The 20,235-nt window shown below is 41.1% G+C and overlaps 1 protein-coding gene across 1 annotated transcript; it reads left to right on the top strand.

Moving 5' to 3' along the window:
* Positions 1 to 217: 217 nt before the first annotated feature.
* mych (myelocytomatosis oncogene homolog) lies at positions 218 to 5,275 on the top strand. The gene is made up of 3 exons (XM_028406772.1): positions 218 to 466; positions 1,719 to 2,273; positions 2,970 to 5,275. The coding sequence occupies exons 2-3, from the start codon at positions 1,730 to 1,732 to the stop codon at positions 3,548 to 3,550; spliced, it is 1,125 nt and encodes a 374-aa protein (XP_028262573.1). The 5' UTR covers positions 218 to 466; positions 1,719 to 1,729; the 3' UTR covers positions 3,551 to 5,275.
* The last annotated feature ends 14,960 nt before the right edge of the window (positions 5,276 to 20,235 follow it).

Here is a 20,235-nt window from a genome sequence, read left to right as displayed (position 1 = left end):
TATAGTCCCTCACTTCAACGCTAAATTACAACAAATCGCTTTTGTTCCTGAATTTTCCGCGAGGACTCAATCGAAAAAACAAACGACGATAGTTTTACAGGCAGTGGGCTCGATTCTAAATAACGACCCTTGCCCGGTTTAAGTGTTTTGGCGCGAGTTTGGTGGAGGCGGAAGGATAACGGCGGAGCGTGGAGATATAAACGGAGTGATCCCGCCGGCCACACCTACTCTGTCTGATAGTAGCGGAGGAAGAGGAGAAGGAGAAGGAGAAGAAGAAGAAGAGGCTGGAAATGCCCACAATGCTGCCCTGTTCTAACTTTAATTCTACACGAAGAAAGTTTCCGACAGGCAGACATTTCTAGTTGTGTTTCTTCCGCTCACCGTGTGGACTTTATTGGATATTTCGGACATTTCCCAATTTTTTTCTTCATTATTGAATTTATCCCCCTTTTAAGGACAACTGAAGGTAAGAAGATTATCTAATGTCAGCTAGCTTAAACGTGTAGCGTGTAAATAGTATTGTAAATAGTTGTGTGTTTGTTAAGTGGTGCATGGTTAAAGAAAATGCCGGTTTCACGTGGAGGCGCAGCAACACATGTGAGGTTTAAATGACCGTCACTGCCGGTTAACCTTTGGACAGTCTGCGGAATTTAAGCTTTTATGGGGCATTTGCGTCGATATTTCACCTGAATATGGATTTATGCATGCACAGTTTTTTAAGTTTGTGCGTATATTTCTTATTAAAAGAGTGATTTAAAAATGTGCACAAGACCTTAGCAGCCTGTGCGACCTCGCCGCAAAATCTCCATTCAAAACCTCATTGAGAATTTTTATCATTTTAACATCTTACTTTTCTTGCTCAGAGTTGGTGAAAAGCGTGTATTTAAGTGCGTTAAACAGTCAGCCAGTGTTAATTTGACTGTCGGCTGGGGAAATGTCATCATAAACAGGACTTAATTACTTATTTTTACTGTCTCGTCACAGAGCGCAGACTGGTCTGTATTTAAGTTTTTGGCTCAGGTTTCCCAGGCTGTGGTGGTGGGAAAGAAAGGCAGCCTTTAACTGTCTACACACACACACACGCACTCACACTGCTGCTTTGTTCTCCAACACTGCCTCCTATACATACTCATACCATACTGACTGTGCAGCTCAGTCTAGTCAGTCATGTTTGCTTAGTGAAATGTTGGGTTTTGTTGGGTAGTTTCACTGATTGCTGTGTGGTTCTGTTACAGCATGTTCCTAAACAGAGGTCTGAGAGTGCCTTGGGTTTTTGTATAAGTATCGTTTTCCTTGTCAGCAGGCAGCCAGGCTCAGTTTGCAGGATTTTTTATTAACTTTCTTAGAAGGAAATATGTAAATTGTGGAAAGAGGTGTTGAGTTTCTACCCATGTCTTTCCCAGCTGTTCCTATGATGTCATGGGGAGAGGAGGGCGGCGGAGGAGTTTAGTTAATCTTTGGGGTGATTTAGAGCCTCCCCAGAAGCGGCTGGGGCGGGGCTACAGTGATGTAAACACAGATAAAAGGTGGCACACTGCTGGCTGGGGTCTCAGTCTGGAGGAACTGGTTTAAACTTTCACTACACAACACGTGTTGCTGCTGCTGTTGGGATTTACCCGCTTAGACTGTGACGCTGCTTCAAACCCACTACTGGATCAGCTCCTCTGGATTTCTACTACCTCTCTGATTGTGTATATTTTCTGGTTTTGTTCTCCTAGATTCTACAAACATGTTGCAAAGTTTCAGTCAATCGCAGGACTGGCTTTACTCGGAGCCGCTGCTCTTTGATGATGAGTTCTGCCAGAGTTTGATGAAGGACCTCCAGTCGCTGCCGACACCTCCACAGTCACCCCCCATGAAGTCTGGGCTGGGCAGCAGTAAGCCCCTCTCAAAGGAGGACCAGCTCAGCTACGTGTCGGACATCCTCCTGGAGGACCACGACATGCAGCTCAACTGGAACTGCGACTTCTTCCACTCTGACACTACAGAGAAGGAGGGTGGGTCTAGTCAGCCCAGCTCCCCTCTGGAGGAGAGTGGAGAGGACTGCCTTTGGCAGTGCCTGGTAGCGGACAAGAGTCTGGAGGAAAAGCTGGTCTCCACCATGCTTGGCTCCAGCCCGCTCCTGTCTGACATAGACACCAGCATCTTTGAGGAGATCGCCGGCTCCACGCTCGACTGCCAGAATCTGATGGAGACTCAGGAGTCCAATGAGTCCACATCAGACTATGGCTCAACTGGCGGCGAGCTGTCCAACTTCTCATGCAGTGATTCTGGTGAGTTGAGAGAAATTTTTCATTTTAACACTTTATGATCTCTGTATTTTTAAAGATAATGAGGCCAGACTTTAATCTAACTCCTGACTTGGTATTATGTTTTTTATCAGTATAAACAGTCCTGCCCTAGCACAGCCTTTATTGATAACCTACTGTTAATGTTTAGTGGCACAGAGCCCAAGCTACTCTTTACGCTCAGCTTATCTGGACGCCCACCTGTAATCTGCAGAAGCCTTTATGACAGGAGAACGGTACTGAAGCGTGGGTGGGGTTTTTAGTTGTTGACTGACAGGGGATGAGAGGTTTTAGAAGAGATAATTGACTGTGTGTGTGTGTGTGTGAGACAGAGAGAGAGAGAGAGAGAGTGTGAGTGACTCATGTAGCTCTTGGGGCTTCATCCATTAAAGTCTAATGAGTCATTTTACTGACTGGAGGCCTGCAGCATCCCTGGCTGTAAACCAGAGGAAATGGCAGTCTGGCATTTATAGATTTCACTTTAAAGGGTTACTCATCATAAACATCTTTTTGAAGTTTGTTATGTAGCAGGTTTTTTAATCCCCTTTCTTCCTAAACTGACATGTGTACGGTGTTGACACTTGTTTCTAATGTCAACACTCCTGAACGTCATCATGCCACAATGCTCAAAACAAGCTTAATTACCTCGTCTAAACTATGCCTGCCTTCTCTTTCTGACAGAAGAGGAAATTGATGTGGTGACAGTGGTGCGGTGTCCTTCCAGCCCCTCCCTTCTGCCCTCATTGGCTGACCTGTCTGACCGTCAGCAGAAGCAAGAAGAGCAGCAGCTGGCTCTCCGGCGCCACCACTTTGAAATCCAGTTGCAGCACAACTACGCTGCTCCCTGTCCCGCATCGCCACCGCCTTCATCCACATCCAACAAGCGGTCAAGAGGGAGCGACAGCTCTTCACGCTTCCACCTTTCTTCTCGCAGCTCTTCATCTTCTTCTTCATCGTCTTCATCGCGGTATCACCATTCATCCCGCAATTCAACAGATGATGATGAGGAAGAGCGGCGAAGGACTCACAATGTAATGGAGCGGCAGCGCCGCAATGAGCTCAAGAACTGCTTCATGCGGCTGCGTGACAACGTACCAGAGCTGTCGCACAATGACAAGGCATCGAAGGTGGTGATTCTGAAGAAGGCCAGAGACTGCATCTACAGCCTGGAGGACAATAGCCACAGACTGCAGGCCAAGAGGGACAAACTTAAAGCCAAACAGGAAGAGTTGAAAGCCAGGTTACAGCGGCTCCGCAGCTAATGGACCTGGGGATGGACATGGGGCTGTTTTTTTAGGTGTTTGTGGGTGGGAAGGGGTGATATGAGGGTGGAAAAGGGGGAAGAGGCTTTGTACAAAGACTGGGGGATGGGGCGGGACAAAAGGATGGCGTGTCATGCTGTAAAGCGCACACAAAGTTTGATATTTCAAAGACTTTATGGTAACAATACGTCTGGACTGTGTATACTCATAACACACTCATTGCCTCAGAATCATTCTTATGCCTTGACTGCTGACTGTTGTAGAGTGTAGGAAGTTTTTTCAAATAGTGAAAGGAAGACAAACTGAGCAGATTTCTTTTAATGTTCTTGGTTGAGCACACACTGAAAAACAAGCAATAATACTCTTGTTATTTCTTTGGAGATACCAAATGGCAAACCAATAACTAGAAGCCACAGCAGCTCATTAGTTGAATGAAACTTGAATATTATGTTTTCAGGATGTCTTTTAGCCATATTAACCAGTGATCCCTCCACTCTGACAGGTGTTTGATGGTGGCTTTTAGTTATTTGGACAATTCCGATAATGCTACTGGAAGTGTTTAGCTGTTCTTCAGCGTGTGTTCAGGGGTGGGACTCAACACCACTCTGCTACCAGGGATATGACAATACTGTAGAGAACAGGTTTGATACTGTACACGCAACAAGGCTCGGCCTCAGTTCAGCTCACTCACTGTGTTAGTGTGTGTGTGTATTTTAAGCTCTAAAGTAGCCATATATTGATCAGCATCCAGGGTTTGAGACAACTGAACTGTGAGCAGAGCTGCGAATCGGCCGAAAACATTTATCTGTATGTTGAAAACAATAACAGGAGAATGTTGGCATGTTGTTATTTTTAAGCAGCACTTATTTTTAAGCTGCACTGTGACAATTAAAGAGGATTGTTATGTCTTTGTTCGATGTTCCTTGTTGCGTAGTATTGTTGCGAAGTATCAAATTTTACAAAAAGTAGTTTCATCACATTATGGAGATGACCTCAACCAACATTCCCCTGTTTGGAACCATGGACCGTCATTTTGTGCCCAGATAAACTCAACATGGGATGCAAAATGGCTGCTAAAAACCTGCAACACCAAGTACCATTTCAAGACTGTAAGAAGTCATGTTAAAGCCTGGATTTGTTTATTATCAGGTGTTTAGTAGAGCTTACCGATGTTATCGATTGTGCTATTTTTTTAAACAAATGGCAAAATATCATGTCAAATGTCTTAAAATGCATCTTGTTTTATATAGAGAGTTCTTCCTTATTGAGTCTCGAAGGACCCTGGTTTGCAAATTGAGACTGGAGGTGTTGGTATTGAGTGAAAACCTGTTTTGCCTTGAAATGTGTTTTTGTTCAGGACTTCTTGTCTCGTTATTGTTCGATAGCTGTCTGGTTAAAATGTCGTCATCTTCCAAATTAATGAGTTTTTCAGGGAAGCTTCAAGTTCTTTGTTCAGTCACAAATAACGGCCCTCTGGAGATGCAGCGAGACTTTAATGACACAGCAGAATTGAATTTATTTTTTTAACTTGGCAAACCTACCTCCACCTGGCTGCAGTCAGGCCTGTAATGTTTTTTTTTGTATTTTGTGTTTGAAGCATTGTATAGACTTTTTTAAATGTAAATTTTTGTTATTGTATCATAAATTATTTTAGTCTTTTATTTTGAACTTTGAATTGTTAAAGCACTTTGAGTATGTAATTAAAATTAAAATTAGACTTGGGAAGTCTGTGATTTTAATTACACACACTCACACTTTGAAGTATAGATTCACTTAGAGGGACTATTGGAGCACTTCTCACTGTACAGGTAAAATATTAAATCTATAACAAAACATGGTTAAATGATTAATATTGGCTCTCTTAGTGGATTTTCGTATCGAACATTGTCTACAGACATCTCAATATCTCATTTAACTAGAGAAGGATACATAGGTACATTTCCATTGAAACTCACTGTCTCAACAGCCCATTCTGCATGGTGGCATACATAGGTGTGTTACAGAAGTGGCTGAGAACTTCTAGGGTTATGATTTTAACTTTAAGTAATTGCATTGTCTAAACCAACTGGAGTAAAATAAATAAATCAGGGCGTCATCTGCATAATATAGACATTCATGGTCCACCAACAATTTACCACCAACAGGTTACAAGTACAGTGAGGTAGAGGACAAATCTCAAGTGGGAAGTATGTGGGAATCGCTTGAACTGAACTGACTTTGACAATTTAAACTATACTTTTAATGCTTGACTTTAAATAGTTGAATTTGATTATTGTACCTCCAAAAACACAAAGAAAATCTTGTCGGCTTTCCTAACTGTGGGTTCACATATATATTATTTTGATGTTTTCTGCCGATACAAACCACTCTATACTGCAGACCAGCCAGATACTCACTGATCACTTGTCATGTGATTGCTGTGAGTCCATCATGACTTTCTGAGTATGTTGAGGAACACAGAATTAACAGAATGTTAATTGAATGTTAAATGTGTATTTCTCAGCTGTATTGTGCCCCAACACACGATGCATTCGCGTGAGAATTCCACAGTCCCCGTCCCGTGCGCACCTTCACACACCTGTCACGCTCCCATATCTGCGCGCCCCTCCCAGGTGTGGAGATACGCAAACATTTTCTCGGGGCAAAGTGTGCGACTGCAGCAGGTATACATTGTGCAACTTGAGCTCAATCCATGTGTTGCAGTGTGCATATGCAGCCGGTGGTCATATGACCGACAGGTGTGTGTGTGTGCATGTGCGTGAGACACTCTCATATGTTATCTCACTCTTGTAGCGTGGAGGTGTTTTCTATAAACTGACCTCTAGAAAGGCAACAGTGTTAAATTATTTTTGTTAAAAAAATTATGAAAAAGAAGTGTTGCAATGATTAACCGGTTTGGAAACTTTTTATGTGGAATTTGAGAAATAATGTGGATCAATCAGCAAAATTGTGTTGTGCAGCTATGTAGGCCAAGGTGCTTGTGACTGTCAGGTGGGTCAGATAGCAGCTAACAGATTGGAGCAGATACCATAAAAACCTTTTCATCAGTGAGCGACTGATTAGGCTTGTTGTTTTATGACATATGAGTGCAGGAAGAGGCCTGATAACACACACACATGTAGGATCATCTCCTGTTCCATTTTGGTGCCACCTCACACTGTGTACTTGTTTACCTGTGTCACACAGGTTAATGATAAATACGTGGTCATATGGTCTTAATCAGCTTTTTTCCCTAGAAGTCAGCATGTTGTTCCTCGAAAACGTTATCACCATCACTGTCAAAATGTCAACAAGCACATGACGAACCACATTCAGATGTTTTGTATTGATAAGATCTGTCCATCTTGATGGCTCACATAATTACAAGTGTCTTGCATCGAACAGAAAAGTCATGTTAACATGTGTGTCCATACTTCCACTGCGCATTGGATTAGATATATACTGTTTGTGATCCACATCCTGAAGTCTTTTCAATTCTAAAATTGGTATTGATGATCAGTTTTGTGTGTCCATATATAGACAGATTTGAGTCTTTAAACCTTTGGTTTGAACCAACCTTTAGGCGCAAAACATACAACACCCTGCTGCTGTGAACATAGAGCAGCAGATTTGTATCAATACACCACTGGAAATAGTCCCCACTTTGTGTTTATCAGTGAAAATATTTGTGAAAATATTTCAGTATGAGCACAAACTGGAGCTTTACTTTCTCTAAAAATATTTTTGTTGTGACATAATTCAGGCTCAGATTCTGCTCTCTGTGAGATAGATGATTTGATACAGGTCAGCTTCTGGATGGAATCTCACTCTAAAGTGCAGCGGGCCAAGCCCAGTGTGTGTCTGCGTGTACATGTGTGGGCGTTGTACAGTAGCCGAAGCTGTGTTTGCTTCTTGTGTGGTTCAGTGACCCAAATATACTGACTCATTCATTCTGATCCACCACATCATAACACAGAGAGAGAGAGAGGAGTATGAGAGATGGAAAAAGAATGTGAGAGGAAACAAATGGAGAGAGGGGGGGGTGTGTGAAGAGGATGGAGGGGGAACAGAGGATGAAGACAAATAAAGGCTAAGGTTTGTTCATGTTTATTTTTTGAATGTGAATAAAGTAATGAGAGGTCTAAAAGTTAGTTTCTAACACATTTTAAACCAGTACAGACAATTAGCCATAATACATACTGCACACACACACGTCCAACAATGGAATCTATCATCATGCTGTCTAACAGGGATTAGTCCTCACTGACTGGGGTTTTTGTGCCCTATAAAAATGATTGCATTGAACCTTAGATGTGCTGTAATGTGACCACGCTGTAGTTTGTTCATTGTGTAGCATGGTTTTATTTTGTAAGTTCTAACGCTACCTCTCCTTTCAGGTGTCTTGTCTTCCCTTCCTCGTGTGTGCCCCCTGCTCCTGCTGATTACCTGCCTGCCCTAATGTCCGTCACCTGTGTCCTGTTCTTCCCCTGTCCTCCTCCGCCTTATTCCCTGCACTCCCTGCCAGAGCATCCTGCGTGTTACCATGAGGTTCCAGCCGTATTATTTTTAGTGTTGATTCTACTTCTGACTTTACAACTGATTCAGGATTAACCCTTTGTCTAGCCGAAATCTATAGTTTAGCCGTAGTTACCTGGTTTTTACCTTTTGTTCTGCCTGACTAGCCTTTGCCTAATCCTTTGTGCTTTTGCCTTGTGAGTGAGTGAACATGTGAAAACTTTTGTGTTGGCCAACAAAGAGTATGTCTTTCCTGCTGCTTTCCTGCTAAACAAGTTCAATTTTCCTCCAAGTTTTCTGGAATACAATATAATCTTGGAAAATAATGATGATCAAAATGCTCCAGTTTGAATTATATGACAAATTACACAAATAAAGCTGACTTTAAAACTTAATGAAGCTAATACAGAAGGGCCAAAAACAACAGTTCAACAAATGGCCACTAGAGGCTGGCTACAAAAGTGAGTCAAACCTTAAAGACATGTTACATCTCCAACTTAGAGCAGACGTAAACGTGTTAACAGCAAAGAAATGAAGCTATAATTTATCATTACTGGGGATAGATTGGCTCTGAGTGACCTTCCTGTTTACACCTGCACACTTCACTGCATTTACACTCCACCTGTGTGAATGTATGTGGGTTAACAGGGATTTAGGTGGGCTCAGATGCTGGTTTTAAACTGAAACCTGCAAGTGATGCCGTGGAGGGTTTATCCGATCTATACATCTAAATCATATTTGACTATTGTGGCTTACAAAATAATATTTTAATTTGACATAATGTATTTGTAATTACTGTTGAGATTTATGTGTCTTGATTTTGCTGCTGAGAATACTGAGATTTAAATTCTGTGACATTCAGTGCGATGCAGCTGTCATCATCTTCATCATCATTTGTTCACTCCGAGATGTTAAATCCACATTTAGCCTGGAAGTGACTCAGCAGCCGCTAAGTCATCGCTCCTTCTAGCTCGTTCTACAGCTGACGCAGCTGCCCTACATTCCCCTCATCTGTAACCCATTACCCACAAGCCTTTGCTCTTTTGCCCGGACAAGTGCTTCCCTCAGGGATGATAACCAGCTATGATGATGCGTTTCCGTGTCTGCACGTCACTAGCTGTGAGATTCATGCTAAAATAATAAGGCTGTTATATCAGAGCTCTGTCACGAGCGCGGGATCCTGAGCCAGGCTGCCAGGCACACCGAGTGTGTGTGAGTGCAGGCAGCGGGGATGCCAGGAAAGTGTGAATGTGTGTCTGTTTGTGTACCTGTGTGTGTGTCTGTGTGTATTTAATCTTGTTCAACCAGTTTCAGAGAGTAGTGATATAAATCTATTGTACAGTTGAATAAATGACTCCTGGAGCCAAACTCATAAACTGTGTTCTTATTCAATATTAAAACTCAGCACTTTTATGCATAGGAGCTGATACACAACTTCAACTTGTTCATATTGTTTTATATTATTTTAGTGTTTTCTGTTGCTGTACACTGATTTGTGTATTTTTTCTGCAAAAAAAATACTATATAAATAAAAAGAAACTATTTAAAACTTTTAAATCTATGTTTTTAGGGCATTTTGAAACACTGACAAATTATAATTATAAAATACAATTGAATGTTTAATTCAAAGTTTATTTAGACAAACATGTTCTGACTTCATTGTTCTTTACAAAACAAACAAAAAAAATAAATATATAATTACAAATAAAATAATTTTGCTTTATTTATAATTCATAGGTTTTTTAAAAAAACTAAAAATTTATTTTGTTATTTTCTATTTTATCATTATAACATTATAATAATTATATTGTACTTTGTTCATTGTGGCTTTATTCAATAGAGTCAAAATAAGAATAGGATACAGTACACATATCAACAGGCCAATACCTGTTAATATGTATACAGAGTGGAGGTAGAAGTGGTTTGTAAAACTGTACACAGTGCATCAAAATATAATTAATAATATTAATTAATTATTAATATTTTATTAATTATTAATTAATAAATTACATCATTAATAATTTATTGTATAATGTGGTGTATGAATATCACACCTATCAGGTGTATCAAGTGTTCATTATACAGTCTGACAGCAGCAAGAGGGAAAGACCTTCTGAGTCGCTCCTTCACACACCGAGGGTGGAGCAGGCTGTCCCTGAAGCTGCTCTGCTGTGCTGACAGGGTGTCCTGCACGGGGTGGGACTCATTGTCCAGTGGATGTCAGTTTTGCCAGGACCCTCCTGTCACCCACCTCCTGCACTGAGTCCAGAGAACAGCCCAGGACAGAGCTAGACTTCCTGATGACTCTGTCCAGCTTCCTCTCCCTCTCAGTGACGCTGCTGTTCCAGCAGACCACAGGATGACTGATGCCACCATAGACTCATAGAAGTCATAGAGGTCTGCAGGACGGACGTGTCTTTGCCTGTATCTAGCTCTCTATCTGACACATTTCTATGCTAATATGATGATACACACATAGCGCCACCTACAGCAAGGTCTTATATTGTTTATGAGTACTTTTGTGTACGTCAGTGGACGAACACCACAGCTGATGACAAGAACGGAGGAGAGAGGAGACGAAATGAAAGGGGTTTGCTTTGTGTGCAACACACTGGAGCTCTGATACAGTGTGTGTATAACAGGGTGTGTTGATGTGCATATTAAGCTGAGATTTGGTGGCTGCAGGTTGCTCTCACCTTCTCCTTCACTGACCCCTCCTTCTGTCCATCTAACGTGTGAAAGTGTCCTCATCAACACATCATTAGAATGCTAAAGGAAGCAGCTGACTGTCGGCCTCACACCTCTCTGTTCTGGTGACATTGGATCATAAAGCTGTGAGGATCAGGAGACTCCACTGAGTCTGCTTCCTTGTGTTTTTATGCAGGAAGTGACTGCCATGCAGGTTAAAGGCCCAGTGCTGCTTTCTGTGCTAGGTGCATTTTATCACATAGAGTTCAGGAGCAGCTAATCTAACCTGGCTTCACACCGCCATGTTTTAAATATAGAGTCCACCATCAATGCTATTGTCACATTTTCTTACAAAAAATGCCACAGTTGGCTGATAATATATTTGCCAGATGTGACACATGTTTACATTTGTATGTCCTTTCCCAACATAATGTGATTAAAATGCTTTAATTTCACCTGCGGTTAAGGTTTCATTTTAATTAAAGAGAGTTAGGGATTAGGTAATTATCATCATAAAAATAAAATTCATAACATGAAACACATTTTCTGCAGTTGCCAATTTTAGCTACCATCGTTTAGAGATATACAGCCAGAGAAATACACACACCTGTTCTGTTTTTGACTGACATATCAGCCTCATGCTACATTTCCCTGGTGAGGATGGGCTGTATTTTCAGCCACACAAAGCTGCTTCCTGTAAACAGCTCTGATGTGTTGAACTGATATTGTCTCCTCTCTGAATTGATAACTATTTTCATTCGTCTTCACCACAAGCACCTGAATGCACATCACAGGAAGTTTTCAGATCAGACCTCAGTCTGCAGGAGGCACACTGTTTGTCGTCTCTGATAGACCACTGCAGGTTTAATTTGATCCTTTTATCATTTATTTTAAAAAGTCGTCACACATCCTTCCACCTGACGATCAAACAAACCATGCAAGCTTCAGTGTTTGAGGTCACGCTGCTGCTATCTTTAAATCCTCTTCACAGAATCGAGGTTACTGAGTGTATATGTAAATGAGGCAATCGGGGGGGAGGTCCCACTCTGCATGGAAAAACAAATGTCTTGAGAGAGAATCGTGAAAATTCCCCTCTTGTTGCTTCTGTGGTTCGAAGCAGGGAGAGAAGAAGAAGACCTGGTTTCAAGTTTAGATGCAGGTTCAGATCTGTTTTAGTCATGTGGTTCTTTCTGAACATCATCGTTACGTTTCGCACAGTGAAACCTACAGGAACAATTCAAATTTTTATTGAAAACCTGATTTCTTTAATGATCTTTTATGATCCCAACACAAAAACTGTGCAATAATCAGACTTCCCCTACTGGAAAAATCCACATCACTGCACCCACAACCTCTCAGAAAGTTGGCCAAGATTGAGAATTTTGGCAAACTTTTTCTAAAAACAGCATCCATAAAGTAATCCAAATAAAAAAAAACAAATAAATGCTGTACCTTCACACTGAGAGTCCTTACGGAGACTTTTATGATTAGAACGCGTATGATTTGTTTGCTTTGCCCTGTAAACAATGCGGAAAGTTGTCATGAGAAGCTGGTCAAAGTCCATCTGGTGGCGGGAGGACCAGGTTTTAGTTTCAACAGGTGCTGCTGCATTTTATGTTAAGCTTTCACTCTCTTTATATCTCTGATATAATACATTGTCAGCTGTCCTGAAACACCAACGCCTTTACCTTTTTAGTTTGTTGGGAAATCCCTACAAAGAATGACAAGTGAGTCACTGTCAAAGATCATCATAACAGACTGAGGGATGAGTGAAAGTGAAGAGGGGAGGGGAGACATCTGTGTGGTGGAATATTTCCACACATGTTCAAATCATCAACAAGGAGACACCATTAATAAGGAAATCATAGAGAAAATGTGTTCCTGGTGAGGTGGAATTAAGACCCATCAAACTGTATTCATCCATGTGACATGAAGAGGTGGGATGAGACTCCCCATATCACCAATATCAGCTTTCTACACAGAGTGTGGCAAAGTTCAGAGGAGGGTGTTCCTCACATAAGATATTTATCCAGGACCCAGTTTCAGCTGTCGTTTTCACAAAATCTACTTGTTGAGGAAAGAATCATAGTTTCAGTGTTGGTTTTCAAGGAAACAAGAAACTAAAGGATATCTGCTGTTAAAGCACTTCCAGCTCGGTGTCATTGGCACCAAGTCAGCAGAGTTTGAACGTTGCTGTATTGAGTTTCTGTTTGTTTACCTGCTGTACTTTGTGCCTGTCAGGTCTCCTCCCGGTGGGTGTTTTACTTTGGAGATTTTCTGTTTCCTGTTTTATTTTGATGTATTACCTGCCCTCTTGTTTCAGGTGTCTTGTCTTCTCCTCCTCGTGTGTCTCCTCCCTCTGTTGATTGGCTGCCCCGCCCTAATGTGTTCCACCTGTGTTTGATTGCCTCTATTGGAGGCTGGAGTGTATCCAGCCTTTATTTTGAGTTCTCCAGGGTAAACCCCGATCAGATTTTACCCTTTAACCCTTTTTTGGATACCTTTGCTTGTGAGTTTTGTCTTTGTTTCTGATCTGCTTCCTGGTTGGACTGACTTCCCGTGTACTGAACTTGTTTTAAATATTAAACCATTGTATCTTCATCTACTGAATCCTGTCCTGCATTTGAGTCTGCTTCACTGAGTAAACCCTGACTGTGACAGTGGTGACTTACAATCCAGCAGAGCTGGTACCATGTTGATTAGCGGTTCAGTTTTGATGTCACTGAGTTTTCTGTGACATTTCTGTGGAGATGCACATCTGGCTGAAGCACAGGAACTACAGCAACACCACAGGCTTGATGCAAAGGCATAAACCAAGATTCCTAAAGATTCAAGTCTGGTTTGGACCAAGCGAACGAAGCAGCACGCCATTGTTGCTTATGCACTTTTTTCTACCCTAAAAACAGCCCCTAACCTGGTGAAACACACGTCCGTGCAGCCTGCCTCACAGCTGCCTGTGTAGATTCCCCTTCATCCTGGTCGTGTCATATTCATATAGTTGGATTTAGGTTATTTAAAGCAGATTACAGTGGAAGACTGAGGTCTGAAATGGTTCAACTCATTATGACATAATTTCCAATAATATGTTTGTCTATTAAATTCAGATTAAAATCTCTTCACTCATCTAAGACCTTTGTGAGGTGGAAATCCTGATTAGTGCACAAGCTAATGGCCCCTTAACATCAACAAAAGCTCAGCAGCACTAAACCCCCACATTCATTATACTGAGGGCACTGTATTAGTGCGGTAGGGGTTCTTCCAAGGAGCTCCTGAAAGACAAAGACAGAAAGCTGCAGGGCTGTAAAGAGTTACAAAGTGGGATTAGATTAGCCGCTAGAACTGGAGAGCTCTGCTGTCTACTACCACCAGAAACATTCACTGCTAAGCTTTTTTTTAATTCCAATATTTATAATTTATTTGAGAAAATGAGCCAAGCTTTTACTGTGAATATATTTTAGTAAAAAAAATTTACACTTTCAGTGTTAAAACATGCCTTGATTATAGCTTCTGTACTACACTTCCTGTTTGTCTAGTTTTATTTCACTGAAAACCTCCAAACGTTACAGGCTCCCACCCACTGTCGCCCCTCGGGGGGGTCTAATCACAGGTCAATTTCTACACAACTTTTATCTGTTAGAGCGTTCACGTTCTCTACCTCAGTGTATATAAATATATATATATATATATATATATATATATATATATATATATATATATATATATAATTATACAGTTTCCCTGTGTTTATCTTATGTTTTTTGCTCAGTGAAAGCAGAGAAAACATGTAGAATCTAGATAAATGAGCCTTAATTTAAAGTTCGAGTCATTCATGCAGTGGATTTCATGGTTGCTGGATGCAGCTGCTGCTCCTGATTGACAGCAGCTATTGGTGCACGTCTGCTTCTGATTGGCCTGATTGTGCTCTGACGTTCCACAACACACGTGATGTGCTTAGTAGTTTTGTTAGAGATGTGTTTCAGTTTTTATGTTTCTCTGTGGGAAATTCCATAAAATGATATTATTATATTGTTTTTTTTTTATTTACACAACTGGTTCCAAATGTGATTCAGTGTTACCAAATATTCCGAAGATGGAGTGACATTGATTATTCACAGTTTTAAGATAAATACCAAAGAGATTTTTGCTTAAACTCATTCATAAATCCTCTGTGTAAGTGACGACTTAACAGAAAGAATGAATTCTGATGCGGTCAGGAGGTGAACAAACAGCTTCAGGTCAGTTTGACCCCATAAAGGAGCAAGTGGCGAGGCAATCACTCCCGACCTCCTCTTTTACGCTCTGTTTATGGCCGCCGGATTCCACCAAATGCTCAGATTAGAGTTTTACATGAGTAAACAGAAGTTTCAGTGGTTTCAGTATTTAGCATTATTTCACTGTCTAATATGAGTAAAATGCTGCTGTGGGAATATTAGCTGGAAACTCAAAGAAAGACAAACATTAGGTTTGGGGACTCATGTCACTGGTGGTGCATTCTGTCTCTCAAATGTGATTTAACTTTACTAAACAAATATATGAACAAAACAAAAAAATATGAAACGAAAATTCTGGCAGAAAGCCATGATGTTAATAAAATCACAGAATTACAGAAAGTTAATTTTAAAAAGGTGGACATGTGTGTTTGCTATCAAACAAGAAGGATATCCCAGGAGGACGGTGGATGTGTATTGAAAGAACTTGTCAAACATGTGAAAATGTGTCAAGTTTGACAAGTTGTGTTCGTAGCTTTTGTTTCCAAGTGTTTGTTGAGCCTCAGAAGACTTTTAACACCAAAGTGTCACAGGATTCCCTCAGTGTTCTGTCACTTGTTACGACATTTTTTTATTTTTTACATTTTATCATCAGTTTTTCAAAAAAAACTCTCCGCTATACTGAATAATACAAAATAATTCTAATAAAAATATGCAAACAAAAATAGAAATAGAAAACTGGAAAGAAAATGCACATGATGGTAAATGACCCACACATGGAAAAAAACAAGGTTTAAAACAATAATTTTATCAGTGTAAAAATAAAAGTGTTTTCTGTCTTTAAACACAAAATCAATGAGAGGATCTATAGAGTCAGATAACAACAATGGAAACAGACAATTGTTTAATGTCACACTGCCTCCTCCATCACTGCCTACGGACCTAACTCATAAACACTACAGAACACCTTTGTCTTTGGGGACATTTGGCGTGGCAACATGTTAAAAGTACAACTAATAGTTGCATAACATGCAAATAAAAGAAGAGTGGCACTGTGAGGGAGGGAGGCGGGGGGGGGGGGGGGGTGCAGTGGGGGACTCGGTTTATCACAGCATGAAGGGAATGCAGGATTGCTGGTTTCGAATGATTAAACCAAATGGCTGAAGGGGATCTCCCCCCCACCCCCCACCGCAATCTAACACTGGAAAGGTGTCGGGGGATGGGTTTTCCGACATGTCACACAAAGTCTAAACACAACATAAATCCTATTTTTTTATTTTTCTATCTGCCTCCTGTTCCTCTGTCTGCTTTATCTATCTATATAGATCTCTTTATTTATCTCTATGTGTTTGTGTATTTGTTTATAATTTCTCACAACACAACAAACTTTACAGCAAACAGGAAGACATCAGAAGGACGCCACATCTCACACAGACACACAGACACCACCTCTTTTATAGTAAAACCCGATCCACTGATGGAAAGTCAAATACAGAACTGAAAGTGGGCTTGCAATGTGAGGAAGTCTATAGTGGGCTGGGTGAGTACATACTAACGGATGGGGGGAGGTAGTGTAATATAACGGATGTTTCGCACTAACAGCAGCAACGTCCTCCTTCATATCAATGAGATGACTACTGGGGCATCACCGCAGAGGTTTGAGTGCAAAAAAGAAAACCATAATACAAAAATCATCCACACACACACACACACACACTCAGGCTGGAAGCTTCTGTGGCTTTGCAGCAACAGGAGTCCCCACAAATCTTCCTGCATGTGCACAAAGTTTGCTTTTCACAGTAAGAATGTCATTGTACAAGGAAATCAGTTTCCTTACTGTCCATATGACAATAAACACTTTGAATCTTTGAATATTTTATGTGGAAGGGTTTCAGCAGTTTGATTGGTCTGATATCAACACCATCCAGCAGCCTTGTGTGTCCCTGCTGGACCTCACTAAAGGTCCACACGCTAAACAGCTTGTCTGTCTGGACCTTTAAGAGCAGCTGACCTCACCATGGAACCAGAAAAATGAAGGCTAGCAAACTTTTTGGGTGGATGTCCACATATTTTTGTCCATGTATCGTGAACACCTGATTATTTTATTTTCAGCTCATTCGATATGAATTGTGTGGACAAAAGCAGGCAGTAAAAAAAGATACTATCATGTCAGACATCAGGCATATGTCCTCAGAAATTTAGAGCAGCTACATGTAAATTCTCTGAGGTTACACTGGTGGCTCATAACATACACTTACTGTATGTTCGGCCCTTTAAAAATGTAACTTCAGGTCAGAAGTTAAGAGGGAAGATAACATTAAGGAAGTAAAAATTTCCCACACAAGAATGCACTTATTTCAGAGACTGAAACTTGCCATTCTGAGAATGTTTAGCTGACCTCAGTGATCTGAAGGGCCTTCTCATCTTTCATCCTGTGTACCGGCTTCCTGTAGCCACGTGTCAACACTATTGTCTTCTCCTGCTGGAGGGCTCTCGTCCTTAAAATGTAAAGACATTCCGTCAAATCCCTGTGAATGTGTGTGTTTGTGTGCATTAACACCCCTCCTGATCAGCCTGCTTGTACTCACTTGTCTCCACTTAAAGATGAAAGGCATTTTTTGAATATCAAACAGCCTGACGCTTGACCAGACTAACACTGACCGCTGCCTCCTCTGTCTCCTTTGTTACATTCCAGCAGAGATATTAACTCCACAGCAGTTACAGAACCTGTAGAGTCAAGTTCTACCCATTGTTCAAAATAGTGGATAAGATGAACTGTATTCAGAACCAAAGTGAATCTGTAGAATAAAGATTTACAGCACTGATTATTGACAACAACAGACTAACACTGACCGCTGCCTCCTCCGTCTCCTTTGTTACATTCCAGCAGAGATATTTAACTCCACAGTACTTACAGAACCTGTAGAGTCAAGTTCTACCCATTGTTCAAAATAGTGGATAAGATGAACTGTATTCAGAACCAAAGTGAATCTGTAGAATAAAGATTTACAGCACTGATTATTGACAACAAAAGAACAAATTATTCCCTATGAACACATAAAAGTGGGTAAAAAGTAGGTTCTAAACTACATTTTAGGCTCCAATTGATTTGTGTTCTGATCTGCACATTTATTTCTATTTGGGACCATAATGTCTCACTCCATTACATTTTAAGCTGTTCTTCTTCACTACATTTCTTTGTTTGTCGTTACATTTTACACAGTTTCACCAAAATGTTGCCTCGATCTACACAAAAATATAGATTGCTCTCTCTGAAGTTTAAACCAATCAGGGGGCTCTATCAGCTCCAGTGATAGCAGCAGCAGTCTTGACTGTTACTGGCCTCTTGTCCTTTGCAGATACCATAGTCAGCCTCACTGAACTGAGCCACCAGTGAGCATATTGAAAAGATGTTTGAATTTAGAGGGCCCAAAAATGATTGGTGGATATACCAGAGCATTCTGTGTGGGCCTCAAAGAAAAAAGTTGCTGGCAGGGATTTACCAGTAGTGACATCTGTAAAGGCAGAAGTATCACGAGGAGCTACATCTGCATTCTTCATCAACATGGTGCCCCCTAGATATTGAGACAACTCATAAGACAACACTCTTAAGTACATTTACAAGTAAGCACTAAAGTAGGATTGTTGATGTTGCATTTCTACTTAAGTATATATTCTACTGGGTAAGTACCAAGCTTCAGTACTTCCTCCACCACTGGTCTTAATAAGGAAATTAAAACGTTTCTTATATTAAAGAAAGTTTGCTGATGCAGGCAGCCTCCAGCATCCTGATGTTAGCTTGCATCTTGTCTTTAGCATCCTGCATGCAGCCATATGTCAAATACCAAATGGCTGCAGTTCACCTTCTGACACCTCTTTCAACAGCCTGCAGATGGAACGACCACAGCTGCAACACGCACACACACAGACACACACACAGACACACACACAGACACACAACCTCCACGACACAAACAACCACTGAGCACATTAACATGTGAAGACGCATTTGACTGTTTCAATGGACGTTATGCTTATGTGTTGGTTGTTCTTGTAGCAGACACACATAGATAGATAGATAGATAGATAGATAGATAGATAGATAGATAGATAGATAGATAGATAGATAGATAGATAGATAGATAGATAGATAGATAGATAGATAGATAGATAGATAGATAGATAGAGGTGTTGGACAGACAGCTTGTGATTTGTTGCAGAGAAGCAGAGGACAGGTGAGGGGTCATGTTCAGGTTACACAGGCTACTTACTGTGTGTTTGTGCACAGCGTGACAACAGGTGTGTGGATGTGTTGGGTCAATCATCACACATGCACACAGTGGGATCTGTCAGTCTGACAGCAAGACGAATGGACGCAACAGATGCACACATAACTTTTACTTACAAAACAGTTAGTGTGACTGTAAGAGAGAGAGAGTTGGATGAAGACAGGAGGAGGGGGAAAGAAAGTGAAGAAAAAACTTTTCCAGCTCTAACATAGTAACACAGTTTGAGGATCATTATGTCAACAATGAAAGCATCAACACAAAGCTGCCATTTGGTGGAGTTGAAGTAAAAATATTCAGTTTCGGACTTGGACAGACACAGGAACAGCATTTTGTTTCCATCTTACTCTCCAGTAGTTGGCCTTGAAAAACTTTCACAACAGCCTGATACTGTGTGGTACTGTGTTGGCACCTCTGGCCGTAGCTTTTGTGATGTGTCGACTGGTTTTGGTGACAACTTTCACACATTTTCATACAAGAGAACCAGAAGGCACAAAAGCCAGCACACGACATGTCAATGACAAGATGGTCAACATGTCTGTGGTAAACGTGACTGCTGTGAATAATACTAAGCATGCGCTCCTCTGTTGGCTGCAGTCTTCACGGTGTGTTCGAGTAAAGCTTCACCGTCCATGTGAGGTGAGAACATAGACAGCCCTCCTGGGATGTCAGATCACTCCAATTGATGGGACTCCTCCATTTAAGGATGTTACAAGTCTGAAGAAAATGATGCTGACAACAAAGCATGTGTGACATAGCATGGAGCACACTATGTATGTGTGCAAAATGCTTGGCTCTGTTCACTGCAGCTCCAGTGCATTGCAAACCAGCAAGTACCAATAAATACCAAATGGCTTTTCCTAGAAGTGAGCCTGAGCCTTATTTAAATCTGGATAATGACACTGGATGAATAGCTGATCCAGTCAGGACACAGTTTTCATCTAGAATCACTTCACTGTCAGGACTTAAGCCAGCCTCAGGGGGTCCAGTGGTGGAGAGTTGTGGGGAT

The sequence above is a fragment of the Parambassis ranga genome, chromosome 5 (genome assembly GCF_900634625.1).
Source record: "Parambassis ranga chromosome 5, fParRan2.1, whole genome shotgun sequence".
NCBI classification, from domain to species: domain Eukaryota; kingdom Metazoa; phylum Chordata; class Actinopteri; family Ambassidae; genus Parambassis; species Parambassis ranga.
This window is presented reverse-complemented; position numbering and strand designations above follow the sequence as displayed.

What these genes read in the sequence shown, in the direction of transcription:
- mych (XM_028406772.1), top strand. Translation starts at nt 1,730, where the DNA reads ATGTTGCAAAGTTTCAGTCAATCGCAGGACTGGCTTTACTCGGAGCCG. An exon ending in CTTCTCATGCAGTGATTCTG is followed by an intron (nt 2,274 to 2,969) that starts GTGAGTTGAGAG and finishes TCTTTCTGACAG; the next exon opens with AAGAGGAAATTGATGTGGTG.